This window comes from Polypterus senegalus, chromosome 4 (assembly GCF_016835505.1).
Source record: "Polypterus senegalus isolate Bchr_013 chromosome 4, ASM1683550v1, whole genome shotgun sequence".
NCBI lineage: Eukaryota > Metazoa > Chordata > Cladistia > Polypteriformes > Polypteridae > Polypterus > Polypterus senegalus.
This window is the reverse complement of record NC_053157.1, coordinates 225067643-225085646: the sequence shown is the minus strand read 5'-3', so window position 1 is coordinate 225085646 and position 18004 is coordinate 225067643. Positions and strand designations below refer to the sequence as shown.

The following is an 18004-nucleotide window of genomic DNA, read 5'->3' as shown; positions in this document are numbered from 1 at the left end:
CATTCTTTTAATTGTGAGAAAGAACTGTCATCTCTGTCTTGTCATGAAGCACAGTTTAAACTTTTGACTAAAGGGTGTTATTTCATGTCTAGAGGGCTCTAATAATGTTAACAGTGTGGGAGAGTTAATATGGGCTTAAAATATATAAAAATAACCATACAAACATATGGTTTCTACTTCGCGGATTTTCACCTATCGCGGGGGGTTCTGGAATGCAACCCCCGCGATCGAGGAGGGATTACTGTATAACACATCGCCTGCCTGCTATCATTTTTGCAATAACATAAGGACAAGTTCCTGTGTGTCCATCTGCTTGCTATGTCTCTGTTATAGGCCATTTGTTATGGGATTTGTAAAAACAGCTCTAATGTTTGTGATGTGCCATTTGCTGAAATGAAAAATTCAATGCATTTATTACTACATAACTTACAAAGTGCATTTCTATAGATGGTGCATTGCAAATGTTAACACTGAATACGCTGACGTCTATGTCGATCATTGAGATATCATAGCTACAACTGCTCATAATCTCAGAGGTTTTGTTTCTGTCATTTTTTGGATGTCTATATGCCAATTGCCTGCTCTTGTTCTCTCCTCATGGACCAGTTGCTTTTCTTTTGTGGTGACTGTGCAAGTCTTGGCAACACCTAAGCCGTGACACTAAATACTTGTTTTTCTGTGATTGCTTCGGTGCAGCCAATTAGGGCTTGCACAATTATAGTTCTTATTATCACATCTATTAAACATGGCAGAATCTATTTTCTGATTTTTATTATTTTTCAGGCATTTAAATGGCAAAACTGTGTATATAAACTTTATCTCACTGAGATGGCTTTAGAGGTCAACATGGCTGGTAGAAAATGACAAAGCTGAAGATGGGAGTTTTTCTAATGTAACAATAAAGACAACAATGGTAAATGTATTATCTTGGTGCAGGATACATTGTGTGCTCTTCAGAATATTGGTAAAAACCTTATAAATCACCTACTAAGTCATCACAATGTATTATATATCCTGTTTCTGGGCAAAGAAATAAAAAAAGATGAAAAGTGACAACAATCAAAGTGCACATGCAAGTCCTGGTCCAAATAATATACAACAGTAAATGTTAACTTTTTAACATGTTAATTTTTCAAATGGAACACAGAACAAAAAAAAAACTCAAGTTAATTTTGTCGTGTAAAACCACGGTTCAGAAAATATGTGAAAGAAAGAAGTTTTCTTCTCCTTTACGTTTTTACAGTATTTAACCATTTGTTGTTTCCTATATTCCTGTTAAATACTAATTGATCATTTCCAAGAAAAAGTGAAGTTTACTCACTTTTCTTATCTAAATAATCCTATAGTAACCCTCTACATATCCAAATAAATTAATATAATGAGAATTATTTAATAATCTATAAAATGTAGTATTGTTACACATCATTGCTCTATCTCTACAAGCCAAAAAAGAGTGTCTGCTTCTCATCACTATGTATTTATCAAGCATCTCATAGTAGGGAAACGGTCCTCACAGACTCAAAAATCTCAGAGTGACACAAATTTGGTCCTGCTCTTATGAGTTGGAGTAAAAGCATTTTATCAGTTTTTCCAATTTAGTAATCTACTCCTAATTTCACTAGCATTTAGAAGAGCTTATGAGCTGCCATAACTTGCTAAGAGCTGCCACAAGATGGCACTCAGGCAGAGATCAGCACACACATCCTGGGAAAGGCTGAATGTTTTGGAAACGCTGGACAACAATGAACTCAAACTAAGATATCAATGTGACAAAGGTGGATTAATATTTTTAACAAATCTTGTACGTTACCTGATTGGTCCATCTGTTCATCTAAATTAGCACACACATATTGATTATTGCCCAAATGTGGATGAACACACATATGTGAATAACAAGCAATATTACAGTATCAAGACACTGGTATTCATGAATGCAAACTGTATTGTATTAGCCAATATATTACTCTGAAAATAAGTGGGGCAGGATGGGTGAGTGATAGTGAAATGTCATATAGGTGCAACTGAACTCTGCATTCCACGAATCTCTAGAATGTATGCTTTACCATTTACAAGTCATAGAAGGCTCAAGAAGGCAGGAGGGGACTCCAAGAGTTTTGGATAAATAGGGATCACAAAGAAAGACAGCTCAGTGTAAGGTAGTTAGGAACGCTAGAAGAGTGAATGTGACTTCAGAAACAGCACCAGAATAGCTGTGTCTAGTTTTACTAATGGTTACTTTATGAAGTGTTTTCCATGGCCATAACATCGGGACAGTGATTCATCTCAAAGTACAGCTATATATCACCCATTCGTTTTGTAAACCCACCCTATTCTAAGCAGGGTCGCAAACAAGCATATCCCAGCAAACAATCACCTGGAGCATTTATTATTAAAAAAAAACAGTCACAGTTTCTGGCTTTACTCTCTTTTGATGTGTGTGTCTAGGTCTCTCCATCTCAGGGCTCATTATAGTATCATTCTTGATATTGTAGTGAATTGACAATAAACATGTTTAGCTTAGTGCAATATCCTACCTTATTATGTTTTCTTTCTTCTTCATCAACTAGTACTAATTAGTATTAGTATTATTATCTTTGTGGTGCAACCTTAAGTGTTAGTATCGCAAAACATCAGTTCCAGTTTGTGAGTACTCATGACATCTTTTATTTTTAAATGTGAACTCTCACTCCTAGCTGAAAGTATATGTAGGACTCTTTGTAAATACTTCTTATGTCCTACTCTGATTTAGGAGAAATTCTTATCCTAGTGTGACTTTTAGTGCAATTCCTAGAAGTAATTTCCGAGGCACTTGATAAATACAGTCCCAGGTCTAAGAAAAAGAAACTGGGCGCAATGATAGACTATAATCACACCAAGGTATGTACTTTTCTGTTCGCTGTATTTTTAATTTTCTTATCTAAACATCTCACTAAAAAAAAAAAACGTATGTTTTATCAACAGGTGTGGATTTGCTCGACCAAATGGCAAGGCTCTACACAGTTAGAGCCACCGGTGCTTTGTTACTGTGTTTTTAATCTGCTAGACATGACTGTGATCAACACCCATATTTTGTATTTACAGAATGCACGGACACGAGAGAAGACAGGAGGTAGTTTAATTGTAGATTTGGCTATGGTGGATGCAGAGAAAGCCGCTTTTGCCACAAGGTCTCTTCTGGTCCCTCATGCTCCTGGCAGATCAATGCAGCACCAAAAGGAAAGATGTATTCATAATAAATCTAAAGACAGTGGTGTAAAGTGGCACTATGTTGTGTGCAGGAGCTGCTCAAATAAGTCTTGTGTTGACTGCTGATGCAGAATGTTTTGTAATCACCCGACCATCCTCTTGCCTATTAGAGATGTGTGCTTAGAAATTCTGGGGTTAAGGCAGTAGGGATGTATTATCAGGATATGAAGTTGGTAGACCATTATTAGTGAGAACAAAAGCATTCAGATGCCACTTGGCATAGCCTTGGCGGCAATAGTACTGAAAAAATGTGTGGCAGTTGTAGTGTTAAAACGAGCTTAATTTAAAAAACCACATTCATTGTGGAATAACATGTTTAGGCGAATATGGTACACAGAAATGAAATAGATCAATATCTATCTCGTTTTTGTAGGGAGATAATACCATAAAGGAGTAAACGTAGTGGTGTGTTTTTCACACAGTGCAAAATACCTCATTCATCACGATACAATAGTTACAATAATTATTTACATTTTCAATTCATATTTTCTTTTTCTTAAATTGTTCCTGCTACAATTTCTTTTTTGACTGTTTGTTAGTTTTTGTCCTGTTCATTTGATTAATAACATTAAAAAAAAGCATTTATACTAATTTTAATTTCAGTACGTGAATAAAGAATGATGAAATAATATTTTAAAAATACTGCAAAATATTTTTTGAAATTAGAAGTCATTAAACATTTCAAAGGCTTTATTTTATAAAGATTTCAAAGATTTAGAGTAAAACCTTCTGACAGCACTAATTATCTATTTTACCTATTTTTTCTGTTTGCAGGTTTTTCAGATTATTTATTACATCGTAAGTCCTCTCTTCTGCTGGATCTGCTAGAAAATTGGGGGTAAAATACAAAAAATCAAAAAGAGCACAATAACAAATGTAACCTACTGACTAATAATCTGAACAATAACCCTCTACCTAATAAAACATGAAGGTGGTATATACATTCATAGTCGTACAAACAATTGTCTTAACATACTGATTTGTTGATTTAGATAAAATGTCACCACCTAAATAAATGTGAATCTAGACTATGTTACCATGCTTCAAAATTACATTAACTGAAAAGGACTGTCTATTCTGTTTTTAAAATGCCGTATTAGTGTATTCAGCTTTAATTTTCTTTTCCTCTTAACTGAATAGAAATTACATATAGCATCGGGTACTTTTTAAGAACATGTTGGACATGTTTTCATTTATACTTAATATTATGTTTTATCTTCCTCTTTTAACTTCAGCATTATTGTAGTTTTCCACTGAGATGTTTCTCAAAGGATGACGTAATGTCATTTTGAAAGAGAGCTGTGAGCTTGCAGAAGTGTCTTCTGAGTTTTAAGCCTTTTTATAGTCACAAAAGATTTGGCATTCATGCAACAAAAAGAAATTCAGGTTTCTTCTTGGTTTTTGATGAACAATTTTACAATACTTTTCTTTATGCCCACATGATTTCTTCATATTCATATGCTTTATGAAGGATTTTGAAATCCTCAGTAGTAAAGCAGGAAGATTAACACTCTTTTGTCAGACAAAATATACATTAAGTAAAAATTGAAAACATCATTTCAGAATTTTTCTAGAGCAGGATGATAGTCTGTTGAAGATTTCACTCATCCTCTTAGTAGTCTGTGTCTCCACAGATATAGTGACAGGACTGGGATTCACCCCTGTGTCCCAGGCCCATCGAGACAGCAGTGGTAAGCAATATTTTCTCAAGATAAACAAAATCATAAACCACTTTTGACTTTAAATATTGATAATTTTATATTTCTTTTTAAGAAACAATAGTAACATTTTATTGCCATGTTATTAAAAGGGCAGAAAGCAGCAGCCTTACCTGTTTGTTCTACTTTCTGTGTGGATTCCAGAATCATTTCTTTTTTTATTTTGGTGTATGTGACATCTTCTGTTTCTGTTTATGAGGTATAGATAAAAATAAAATGAAAACCTTTGAAGCTGTACATTGCATCTAAATTTATCTCTACTTTAAGGGGAAAGCATCTAAATTGTGCACAGTGTATGCACAATCAGGCCTCTTTATTAGAAAGCACATTCATTACACTGGATACTCTGTGTCACCTTGGAGCTCTTGCGCCTGTAGAATGACAACATCTGGAAGGTTTTCTCACATTTCTGGGAAACCCTAACTGAATCTGTAACGCTGGAGCTTCCTCTGTCTGTGGGACTTCTCACGAGTCAGGATGGCCCAGCACCTCTCATACCTCAAGAAACTTCCTTCATCTGTCAAAGCCTCTCAAAAAAAGTCTGACGAGAAAAGATCTGGTGGGGCCTCTCGCATCCCTAGCACAAGCTTGGCTGAGGCCTCTTGCGGCAGCTTAAAGAAGTTACGTCATGGTAGTTGTAGTATTTTCACATTTTGATGTATAATCCTATCTGCCTATGTTATAAATATATTCTCTTTTATTTCTTTGATTATGGCATCTTATTCTGCCTGGCACAAGCGCTTTGAAGACTATCTGAATATACACTAATTCATTTTCCTCTGCTTATAACTCTTAGAATCAAATAAATGTTTTTTCTTTTATCTTATCTCATGGTATACATTGAATATATGTCTTGAGTTGTTCAGAATCAGTGCAATACCGGCACTCTTTTACAGCCTAGAAAATATCAATATTATATATATATATATATATATATATATATATATATATATATATATATATATATATATATATATATATATGTACTGTGTGTGTATATATGTATATATATATATATATATAAAACAATGTAATATGCTTTGAATAATGTCATGGAGCTAAATGTTTGCAAGTGCAGGAAATGTTTGCTTTTATGAATCCAACTTGGATATTGAGTAACATCCACTGCTATCTTATATAATGTTTACATGATAATGTCATATTTATTCTGCTCAAACTTTATAACACACTGGTGAGGCCTCATCTTGAGTACTGTGTGCAGTTTTGGTCTCTAGGCTACAAAAAGGACATAGCAACACTAGAAAAGGTCCAGAGAAGAGCGACTAGGCTGATTCCAGGGCTACAGGGGATGAATTATGAGGAAAGATTAACAGAGTTACTTGTAAGTATACAGAGATAACTGTAAGTAACAGAAATAACTGTAAGTATACAGTTTAAGCAAAAGAAGATTAAGAGGAGACATGATTGAAGTCTTTAAAATTATGAAGGCAATTGATCTGGTGGATCAAGACTATTACTTTAAAATGAGGTCAGAAAGAACACAAAGGCACAGTTAGCAATTTGTTAAGGGTAAACTTTGCACAAACATTAGTACATTTTTCTTTACACAGAGTACCATAGAAACATGGAGTAAGTTACCAAGTAGTGTGGTAGACATTAGGATTTTAAGAACCTTCAAAATTTTACTTGATATTATTTTAGAAGAGGAAAAGAGGAAGGCCTAAGAGAAGATTTATGGATATGGTGAGAGAAGGCATGCAGGTAATGGGTGTAACAGAGCAAGATAACGAGGACAGGAAGATATGGAAAAAGATGATCCGCAGTGGCAACTCCTAACAGGATTAGCCGAAAGAAGAAGACGTGTATAAGACTGGCAAGCTTTATTGGGCTCAATGGCCTGTTCTTGTCTGAATTATTCCAGTATTCTAATGTTCTAATGACAATGGTGTGGAATGTGACTGCAATATATGTGGTTTTTAACAACATGGTTTCAGCCATGTAAACAACGAATGATCATCTATCTGAGGAAAATCAAGCACAGCCTTGAGGTATGATAACATCATTAAAATACCAAAACAAACTAAAAACAATAATAGAGAAACCACCCAGAATTTCAAAAACAGACAAAGTGACTCTCACAGGTCCCAAACATATTTGTGACAAATGGGCTTGCACCTGTTCTATCTCATTTATTTGTACACTTCTTTACATTTAGTTCAACTCATATGATAGCAAAGAACATCCATCCATTTCATAAACTGCTTAATCAATTACAGGGTTATAGGGAATCAAGACCAAACTAATACTGGACTTGATGGCAGTCCAACACAGGATCCTTTCACTTTCACATTCATACTTTCACGTCCCAGCTGAATTTACAGTTATAGGTTAACCTATCTTGCAGATATTTCAGATGTGAGAGGAAAAAAGAGGCACTGAGAGAACATCTCGTAGACTCGAAATATATATACAAATTTAACTGAATTAGGATTGGGAGACACATTTTTGGGTCTGTGAGGTAATTTCACGGTGTAGACAATGATTGTAAAATGCAAGATCCATCAATCCATTTTTAAAACTACATAGTTTGGTTCATGGTTGCAATGAACCAGAGCCTATGTGGACTGCATCATGAACATGGCAATGCAGGATGAAGTCACAGGAGAGTCACTAATTGTTTGGGATAATAGGAACCATTTGATGAGGTAAGACACATAGTTAAAATAAGACCCCCAATCCCCCCTTGGCATCTTCTAGGCACTGAGAAAAAAACCTAATGTAGATCCAGGACATGGATGAGGATTTAGATTTCTTGGCTGACCTGGGAGCATTTTGGAATTCCCAAGGAAATGTTGGAAGAAGTGCCTGAGTGCAGGATGACCTGCTAAGCATAGCTCAGTGTCCGCCTGATTACTAAAATAGCATCCCCAACAGATACTGAAGGAAGGTTAGGTAAGTCAGCCGGGTTTCCAGAAGAATTATTTGCAGCTTTCATGAAGTAAAATAAATTCACTGGTGACATTAAAAATATATCTCCCAATAATTAAATAACACTTCAATATTTAGTGACCTTCATTAGGATTAGCAGATTGAAAATGATTAATAATGATGACTATAGTTTTGATGAATAGATACCATCCCTCCATTATCAAACCTGCTATATCCTAACTACAGAGTCACGGGGGTCTGCTGGAGCCAATTCCAGCCAATACAGGGCACAAGGCAGGAAACAAACCCAGGGCAGGGTGCCAGCCTACCGCAGATGGATAAATACACATAAAGAAGTGATGCATCTTCAAGTCTGAATGACTTCACCATCAATACAACCTTCCTAACTTCAATGGCAAAACACACAGCATACAAAATGAAGTTAAATCATGATTTAAGTTTTAAAACTGTTAGCATCTGACCTGCTGCATCCTTGCAAGGTCTTGCCTGCTGGTTTTTCTTTAAGAAAGTCACTGACGCATACTGGACCTCATCTGCCATCCTGGGAAAATGAAACATCAGAAGAGTAATAATGAAAAGGTTCCATTTACAACTCAGAATCAATGTCTCACAAACAAAGGAGAAAAACATGTTTTTTCTGGACTAAGCTCCCATTCTGCTTCTTTTCTTCCTTCTCCTTGTATGTATTTTCCTGCTCTATCAGTTTATTAGCTTGTGAACAAGCCGTTTATTAGCTGCATTTGCTGTGGATGATTATGAAATAAAAACTTTTCTTTTTAGATACGAAAGTTTAGTATAGATATGTGGCCCTGGGGGACGCTAAATCTCGTACCCACACTGTCACCTGTGGGGTCCCACAAGGATCAGTCCTTGGGCCAGCCCTTTTCAACACCTATATGTTTCCCCTGGGTCACATCATCGGTAGGCATGGAATTTCACTCCACTGTTATGCTGATGATACACAGCTCTAAGTGAGAATGGATTCAATCCCCCGTACACCTCCATTAACTCTTTCCTCTTGCTTGGATGAGATTGAAGCCCGGATGTCAAAGAACTTCCTCAAACTGAACAGCACCAAAACTGAGGCTCTTTTAATTGTTACCCCCCATCAACTTCATTCCTCCTTAAATTGTATTTCCTTTTCTGACCGTACCATTGCCCTCTCCCCTTCAGTTACAAATTTGGGTGTCAAGTTAGACTTCCATCTGTCATTTTATACACGTCCATCACCTTTGTAAAATTGCATTCCTTCATCTCCGAAATATAGCCAAACTCCGTCCCTGCCTCTCCCTCTGTGATGCTGAAAAGCTGGTTCATGCATTTGTCTCCTCCAGGCTGGACTATTGTAATGCACTCCTCATCGGGATACCCAACAAGAGCCTTCAAAAGCTACAACAAATTCAAAATAGTGCTGAAAGGATCCTGATGAGGGTGCGAAAATATGAACACATTTCACCAATCCTTCGGTCACTTCATTGGGTCCCTATTCACCTCTGTATTGAATGCAAACTTTGTCTGCTTACTCAGCAGTGTATCCATGGAAATGCTCCACAATATCTTAAGGAACTCTTTATAGTACAATCCATTACAAGAAACGTCCATTTTGCAAATACCTACCGCCTTCGCCCCCTATGACCAAACTTCATACAATGGGTGAACAAGCCTTTGCAGCCTCAGGTCCATGGCTCTGGAATTGCCTACCAGAGAGCCTGAGAACACAGCAGATTCTGGGCTATTTTCAAAAACAGCTAAAGACTTTTCTATTTAGGAAAGCATATTAACAAGAATGCTACTAATTATTGTTGTTTTATCTCTGTTTTTAACTTGTTTTGCCTTTGTTTAAACTATATATGTAGCACTTTGAGATTTACTACAAACATAAAGTGTCCTATAAATAAAATGTATTATTATTATTATTATAGATAAATAAAATCTCAGATATGTTATTTTTGGAGATATTTGCAGATCCAGACATGCTAGTTTGGATTTTACATGAAATATTTTAATAATTATAAATATTTAACTTTTGAATATGAGGAGATCTTTCAAGTGAATTTCTTTGTTTTCTGACTTTTTTTTTCAAACAAATTCGTTAAAGCAAAGGTTCACTAGTAAATAATGATAATGATGCTCTTTAGGCATTTTAATATGTAATATGACCTACCATTACACAATCTGCATTGTTCAAGGGTACATTTATGGAAAAATTTCCCTTACCAATTTTCTTTGATCCCAAGTCTAGGCAGGAAAAAAGCCTAGAGAAAGATACTAAATTTGTCCCACCCCGTCTCCTCCCAGAATTATGCCTCTTTGAATATGGAAATCAATATAAATAGCCCTTAAGTTCAGCATTCAGTGAAAAGACAATGGTAAAAGCATGGGGGAAAAGAATTTCAGCAAATACCAAGTGGAGGCAAGGAACAACATACTATTTCTTGGTTTAAACAGTGATATAAACAACAAAAGGATGTTGATCGAGTGACACAGAGTGTCAGAGAAACTCAAAAGCTCAAGTTCACAAAGTCGCACAGTGCCCAAAATAAAAAAGAAGTTCTCAGATATCAAAGTTGCCGTGAAAAGGCAGGTCGTAGCCCACCATTTGAGTGTCATATGGAAGCTTATTTGGGGACAGAAGAAAGAAAAAAAATAGGGACACAGTGGGGAAAAAAGCTTGAAATGTCAACTTTAATCTCGAAATTTCCACTTTAATCATGTAGCTTATTTTGTCATTAAAGTAGAACGTCATAAACTTCATCTTAAAGTCGTTTAATTTACTAGTTTCTCAAATCCCATTTTAACTAAAGTAGCACGTAAAATGCTTTGTTTTGTATGTGTTTTTCTATGTGTTCTAAGTGTGTGAATCACTACGTGCTTCTTAAACAGGCTTTCTCTTCCTCCAACAGGACAGAGAATCCATTACATTTGTGATATTACAGCTCTCTGAACAATTTAAATACTAAGATGTACACTTGATATCATTTTAATGATGATAGGAATTAAAGCATGTATTAAACATGGGAACAGCAGTGATAGTGACCAACTGGCACCCCTTCCAGAGATTGTTTATGCCTCACGCAAGATGCTTGCTGCGCCATGCGCGACCTTTGATGAAATAATTTATTGCAGCAGTACTGTCTTTTTTTAACATTCTAACCCCGAAATTCTGTCCTTACTTTTCTTTCCCCAAGTAAATAATTGCCACACAATCAGCAATGTAATAGATGTAAAGCTATCTGTAAGTTGAGAACGCCGATTCTTCAAAACTTTTAAGGACCATTGAAATGCCTTCATAGTACATGTTTAATTATTCTATCCATCTATCCATCCAGTGTCGCACCAGCACCAGCAAGAATACACCGCGAGGCAGGAACAATCCCTGAACTGGGCGCCAGCTCATTGCTACCACTGTCCACCATGTCCTCACATGTTTCATTATTAAAAATATAGACTATTTAAATCATGTTAAAATTTTATCTGTATAATGTAATAAACATACTTTGCTGGATTTCATCTTAAAAATTATATCAAGAGCTCCAAGAAGATAGCACTTAGAAATCTAAATCGACTTAGAAGCCAGTCATCGTCATATGTAAATATGCGCTTTATAAAGTGGCACAGGTTGTGCAATATTATAACTGTAGTGCAAGTTTACAGTGAGGTAATTGTACTTATAAATACAAGCAGTTCTACCAGGAGCACTTGATGGACTGATTAAGTGTGTTTATAGTTCTTGGGATGAAACTGTGTCTGAAACGCGAGGTCCCTACAGGAAAGGCTCTGAAGTGTTTGCTGTATGGAAGAAGTTGAAACAGACTGTGTGCATGGCTGAGGCAGTGTGTGCTTGATGCTGTATACCGATAATTCTCTTTCTGATCAGCATCTGTAGAGCTGTGATTCCACACTCAGATACAGTGGGATAAATACTCCAAGTGATGCAGTAAGTGTAACAACGCTAAAGCAACTATGGTATTTCGAATAGTTTGGCCATTCCATGGACCATTATATTGTTATAGGTTAATTACAATCAGATGCCTTAAACTAATAAACGATATGTGGTTAATTTCAGTGTATTTGATAAAGCCATGTCAGGGATGTGGATCTAAAAATGAAAGAAAAACCACACTGGAGCAATAGTACTGCTTTGACGCTGGGTGCCACCAGTTTGCAAAACCGAGCGGAGAACTTGCGTACACCAGGGATTAAGCTGGTGTGAAAATGTGTATGGCTTTACGCCAAGTTTAGTTTTTATACATTGTGATGTGAGCATGGAAACAACATTTTTGTGGATATGTACCATTTAAACATGAGGCCCCTGGAGTTTGTAAAACGCTACTACAACTTTCACTGGAACCGTGTTCTATGGTCTGATGAAACAAAAATTGGACTTTTTGGCAATAAAAATGCAAAGTGGGTTTCGTGTAAATAGAAGGATGACTATAATGAAAAGAACCTTGTCTCAACTGTGAATTAGGGTGGAGATTCTGTGATGTTGTGGGGCTGTTTTTCCTCCAAAGGTCCTGGAAACATTGTTAGGATACATGGCATCATGGATTCCATGAAATAGCAGGAGATTTTAAATCAAAATCTGGCTGCCTCCACCAAGAAACTAAAACTAGATCATCTTTGGATCTTCCAGCAGGATAATGATCCGAAACACATGTCCAAATCAACCCTGCAATGGTTAACTGACCACAAAATCAAACCTCTGCCGTGGCCATCTTACTCCCCAGACCTGAACCCTACTGAAAACCAGTGGAGTGAGCTGAGGAGGTGAGTACACAGAAAAGGCTGAGGACCCAGGAGAGATTATGTAAGGAAGAATGGCGGGCTCAGATGCCAAGCTCTGTATTCTCCAACCTTAAAAAAGGTTACAAGAAAAGGCTACTGGCAAAGGCAGGTAGAACAAAGTATTAGATGAAGGGATAACAACAATTGTGGCACATGTGTTTTTGTTAAAAATATGTATTTCTTGATGAGGGCTTTGTTTTTCTTTGAATAAACCTGTTTCAATTAAAGGTCAGATGTTTCTCATTTTTTTCAGTGCAAGATGACGGTTCTTCAGCAAACAGTGATTTTTTCCTAACCCTTCTTAATGAGTTTTACAAGGGGTGCCAATAACAGTGGAAGGCACCGTATAGTACTCACAAAATTTAAGCAGTAGACTACATTCACTTTAATCGCAGCCAGGTGAGATTGAAAGGATACGGCTATGTTGGTCCAGGAATGGATAGAAGCACTGACTTTATTATATATGCAACAACAATTAGAGGAAGCCATTACCCTAATTTAGCAGAAGTGTCTGCCCCTAGATACCTAAAGCAGGTAGATATGGGAAAATTTTCAGATAGGGTATCATACATCTCTATTGAAGATGACGTATTAAATCAGGATTCGTTACAACCTTTCACATATATAGCAAAGTAATTAGTCAGTGTTAGCATATATAAAAAATACTGATGCTCTGTGCAAGGAAGAACAGAGCCGACTATACTTTCTTAGAAGGCTGGCGTCCTTCAACATCTGCAATAAGATGCTGCAGATGTTCTATCAGACGGTTGTGACGAACGCCTTCTTCTATGCGGTGGTGTGCTGGGGAGGCAGCATAAAGAAGAGGGACACCTCACGCCTGGACAAACTGGTGAGGAAGGCAGGCTTTATTGTAGGCAGGGAGCTGAACAGTTTGACATCTGTTGCAGAGCAACAGGCACTGAGCAGGCTGCTGTCAATCATGGAAATTCCACTGCATCCATTGAATAGTATCATCTCCAGCCAGAGGAGCAGCTTCAGCGACAGACTGCTGTCACTGTCCTGCTCCACTGACAGACTGAGGAGATCGTTCTTAGCTCAGAGAGTGGAGAAAATATTAGCAAGTACTGAACTGAGGCAGTAGTGATGGCAGTGGTAGGATCACCCACTTGTTTGGAAAGGGAATGTCACAAAAATGTTGTCTTAAATTAGCCTGTCTGTCCATATAGAATCTGCCACAACTACCTAGAATCCATGGACTGTATAACTTCTTACCGAGGCTGTAAAAAATTGGAAATGTGGAGGAGCGCAGCACTTCTATAATTATTTTTATTTGAAAACAATAAATATAAATTGAAATGAATATAACTGATTTTAAAAAAAAAAATAAAGGAGAAGTCACACTGAAGATCTATGGGGACAGGAAAAAAACAAAGCAATAAAAAATAAGCAGCTTCCCAATAGGTCAAAACATGCAAGATTTGAGTATAAAGGCTAAAAGAATTGAAAAGATCTGCATTTCATGGAGGACCAGCCACCAAGCTCCTAAACAGCTTAGCAGTAGCAGCCAATAAATATAGTTTAAAAGAGATCAGGTTATACAATGTGAACTACCACTAGTTAGAAGAAAGATTTTTAGAACATGCCCATGTCTGAGACAGAGCGGAAAGAGAGATTATAGGCAAAGCAGAGAGGTCCAGGAGGAGATAAATAAGGGGTGAGAAAGAAATATCAATACAGAAGATTGAAGAAAGACAAACAGAAACACGTGACCAAAGGAGGAGAGAGGGAGAAGAAATACATAAGGTAAAATGTAATGTCAAAAAAGAGGATTGAAAACAAAGACTCAGAAAATGGAAGACCAAAAAGAGCAGATGGGAAACAAAAAAAGTAGAAAAAAGAACAAGCGATGTTTAGAAAAGTAAGTGGCTGTAGGGGGTTAGTGGCCAGACCCATAGCGAAAAGCTTTCAGGGTCTAAGATACAGAGAGGATATGAACTTAAATTAAGTATATTGGTTAATACGGTTTAGTGAGATATTTTAGAAATAATATTGTAGCATGAAGAGGAAGGAGTATAGTGGTAAAGGTGCGAAGAGACTTTGCAAAATTTCACATGTAGATTAAAGATCAGCTTTAAATGGGAGTACGTTACAGTGAAAGAGAACAAGAGAAATTTTTTTTACTCCACATGTCTTAAAGGCCGACCTCAGCTGGATATAGAAAAATAAAAATGGGAGGAATAGAGAACTTTGACTGCAGCAAGTGGAACATTCTGAGCTTCAAACTGAAACTCGAAATGTATGTCCAAACATGACAATGCCATAAAGAGCGTAAGACAGGGAATAGGACAGAAAACTGATAGACCGCTTGCTGACTCAAAAAATCTAAAAAAAAAAAAATGAGTTTAGCAGTGCTAACCCAGAATGGAATCACAAGACTTTTGGAAGGATAAGCTTTTCCAGTCTCATTACTTAAGGCAATTATGGAAGTAATGAGGGCACAGATAGGTATGACTCAATTGTAGAATCAAAGCCAAAACTGATCTCTTTTTTTCGGAGCAGGTCATGGAACAGTTAAATTCTAACTCAGAGTTTGCCAAAAATCTGTTTTTTTATGCATGTCAGAGCAGAGGATATAATGATGAAACAACAGATGCTCAGATGGAAGACGTATACAGTAAATGAGAAGTGGTTACTATTGACACTGTCAGCACAGCAGCCATGCTTTTTGTAGTAATATACTGACCTTTTGCCAACCAGCAATTAACATAACGTAAAATATGACAACTTCATTATTCTGAAGGAGAGAAATTCATTCCACCTTCTATATAATACAAATATCATGTCAGTCAGTCAGTCATTGTCCAACCCGCTATATCCCAAATATCATGTAAAGTACAAAATTATTTTAGAAACATGTACACATAAAAAAATCATTGAACTCTAAGAAACTCAAAACAACTTGAATGTGATTAATCATTCTAAGACCTGAACATGATTCTCAGGTTCCTTTTACATTCAACAAATTAAGGCTTTAATAACTATTAGCATTCCTATCAATCAATCTAATTGACTTTTATGTTTCTTTGCTTAAAAACGACAATAGCTACATGATAACACCCTGATGCTGTCACATTACAGGTTTTTCCAATGTCAGCTATTCAGCACCTGAAATTTTAGACCATTGTCATTGAAAGTTGATGTTCATTTGATGTTATTCCATTAGTATGGGTGGCAATGAACCTGTACTCAGTTGTAGCTCTACTCTTGTACTTCTCTAGCGTAAAATCTTGACTATATATGGCCTGAATTTTTGAAGTGCTTATTTCAACCACCTCTTCGTTACTACCCAACTTTTTAAGGTATTGCTGCTTAAAGACACACAAAAAATATAGCCAGAACAACAAAGACTAAAAACTAATTGGATATGAAAGCTACATGCTAGCAAGTCTCAGGTTTTCGTCTACATACATTTCAAAAAGACAGAAATAACAGAAAAGAAGTGCCAAACCTGATATGTTGTTGTCTTGTGTGTTGTTGTGTATTTATAGCTTCTAAAATTCTTTCAGATGAAAATATCTTGCGAAGAGACTCATCATTTCAAGCTGCACTTCCCTTTGCAATGAAGAAACACACACAGGAATTTAAGTGGTTAGCATGTAGCTGTGTCTCAGCAGTTTTCAGATGCTCAACTTCCTAATGCTGTAGTAAACTGTGTACTGTGTGAGTACAACTTCATAAACAGTTAGATGTTCTTATATGCAGGGCAGGATGTCCAAAACAGTTAGTCAACTTAATTTGAAACCATACTGACAGGATTAATTGCACAAGTACAGTATGTAAAGAATGTATAATAGCCTTATGATACTCATTGATTAAACCAGTATGTTCAAATAAAGAGACATAGTTTAACTTAAATTAATTTATTGTTTCCTTACTCACAACTGTGGACAAGCATTGCATCTGTGTGGACTATCAGCTCCTTTTTGATGGATCACTGCCCTGTCATTGCACAGAAGCTTATGTCTTCCTGAAGAATTAAAGACCAGTGCAGTCTTAAAATATTAACTATGGAGTGTGCAAGTACCTTGTACAGTCATTTGTGGGGTTGAGGCCAAAGCAAAGTTTTGAGACAAAGTAAAATACAGCAGAATTTCAACAAAAGCAGGTACAAGATAAATGCTAGTAAATAAATGGCAATATTGAAACAAAAGTAGAGGGGAGTCCATCACTGCCATCACATATCTTGTCAAATAATATTTGTTGACTGCCTATGTGCCCTGTTATATCCAACATCAGAGCCAGAGCACCATATGTCACTGCAGGTCTACGCTAGCAGTTCTAGTCCAGCAGTTAAGGTTAGGAATGGTTATGGTTAGGGGTTAGTTTTTTTGAGGTTAGGGTTTGGTGTGGCTAGCGTACAAATCAATTAGATTTGCGACAACTTATAAACAACTATTACAAAACTGCTGCTCTAGACATGCAATGATGTCACTTCTGCTCTGAAACTGCTGGCATAGACCTGCTGTGACATATGGTGCTAATGCTCTGCAGGTATACACAGTGCATTACTTTTTCACACAGTGCATCACTTTTTCCACATTTGTTATTTTACAGCCTAATTCCAAAATGGATTAAATTCATTTTTTTCCTCAGAATTCTACACACAACACCCCATAATGACAATGTGAAAAAAGTTTACTTGAGGTTTTTGCAAATTTATTAAAAATAAAAAAACTGAGAAAGCACATGCACATAAGTATTCACAGCCTTTGCCATGAAGCTCAAAGTTGAGCTCAGGTGCAGCCTGTTTCCCCTGATCATCCTTGAGATGTTTCTGCAGCCTAATTGGAGTCCACCTGTGGTAAATTCAGTTGATTGGACATGATTTGGAAAGGCACACACCTGTCTATATAAGGTCTCACAGTTGACAGTTCATGTCAGAGCACAAACCAAGCATGAAGTCAAAGGAATTGTCTGTAGACCTCTGAGACAGGATTGTCTCGAGGCACAAATCTGGGGAAGGTTACAGAAAAATTTCTGCTGCTTTGAAGGTCCCAATGAGCACAGTGGCCTCCATCATCAGTAAGTGGAAGAAGTTCAAAACCACCAGGACTCTTCCTAGAGCTGGCCGGCCATCTAAATTGAACGATTGGGGAAGAAGGGCCTTAGTCAGGGAGGTGACCAAGAACCCAATGGTCACTCTGTCAGAGCTTCAGAGGTCCTCTGTGGAGAGAGAAGAACCATCCAGAAGGACAACCATCTCTGCAGCAATCCATCAATCAGGCCTGTATGGTAGAGTGGCCAGATGGAAGCCACTCCTTAGTAAAAGGCACATGGCAGCCCGCCTGGAGTTTGCCAAAAGGCACCTGAAGGACTCTCAG

At 36.9% G+C, this 18004-nt stretch overlaps 1 protein-coding gene across 4 annotated transcripts in view; it reads right to left on the bottom strand.

The window, feature by feature from the left end:
• LOC120528668 (CD209 antigen-like protein C) overlaps positions 1–16325 on the bottom strand; it is a 36275-nt gene extending 19950 nt beyond the window's left edge. For 2 of the 4 annotated variants that reach the window (XM_039752828.1, XM_039752831.1), the window contains exons 1-4: positions 16132–16325; positions 8336–8415; positions 5078–5152; positions 4002–4070 (exon numbers count right to left, since the gene is read on the bottom strand). In XM_039752828.1, the coding sequence (XP_039608762.1) occupies positions 4002–4070; positions 5078–5152; positions 8336–8414 (223 nt within the window). In that variant the 5' untranslated portion in view covers position 8415; positions 16132–16325. The remainder of the gene's footprint in view (positions 1–4001; positions 4071–5077; positions 5153–8335; positions 8416–16131) is intronic. The other 2 variants (XM_039752829.1, XM_039752830.1) reach the window with 2 other exon arrangements.
• Positions 16326–18004: the final 1679 nt, after the last annotated feature.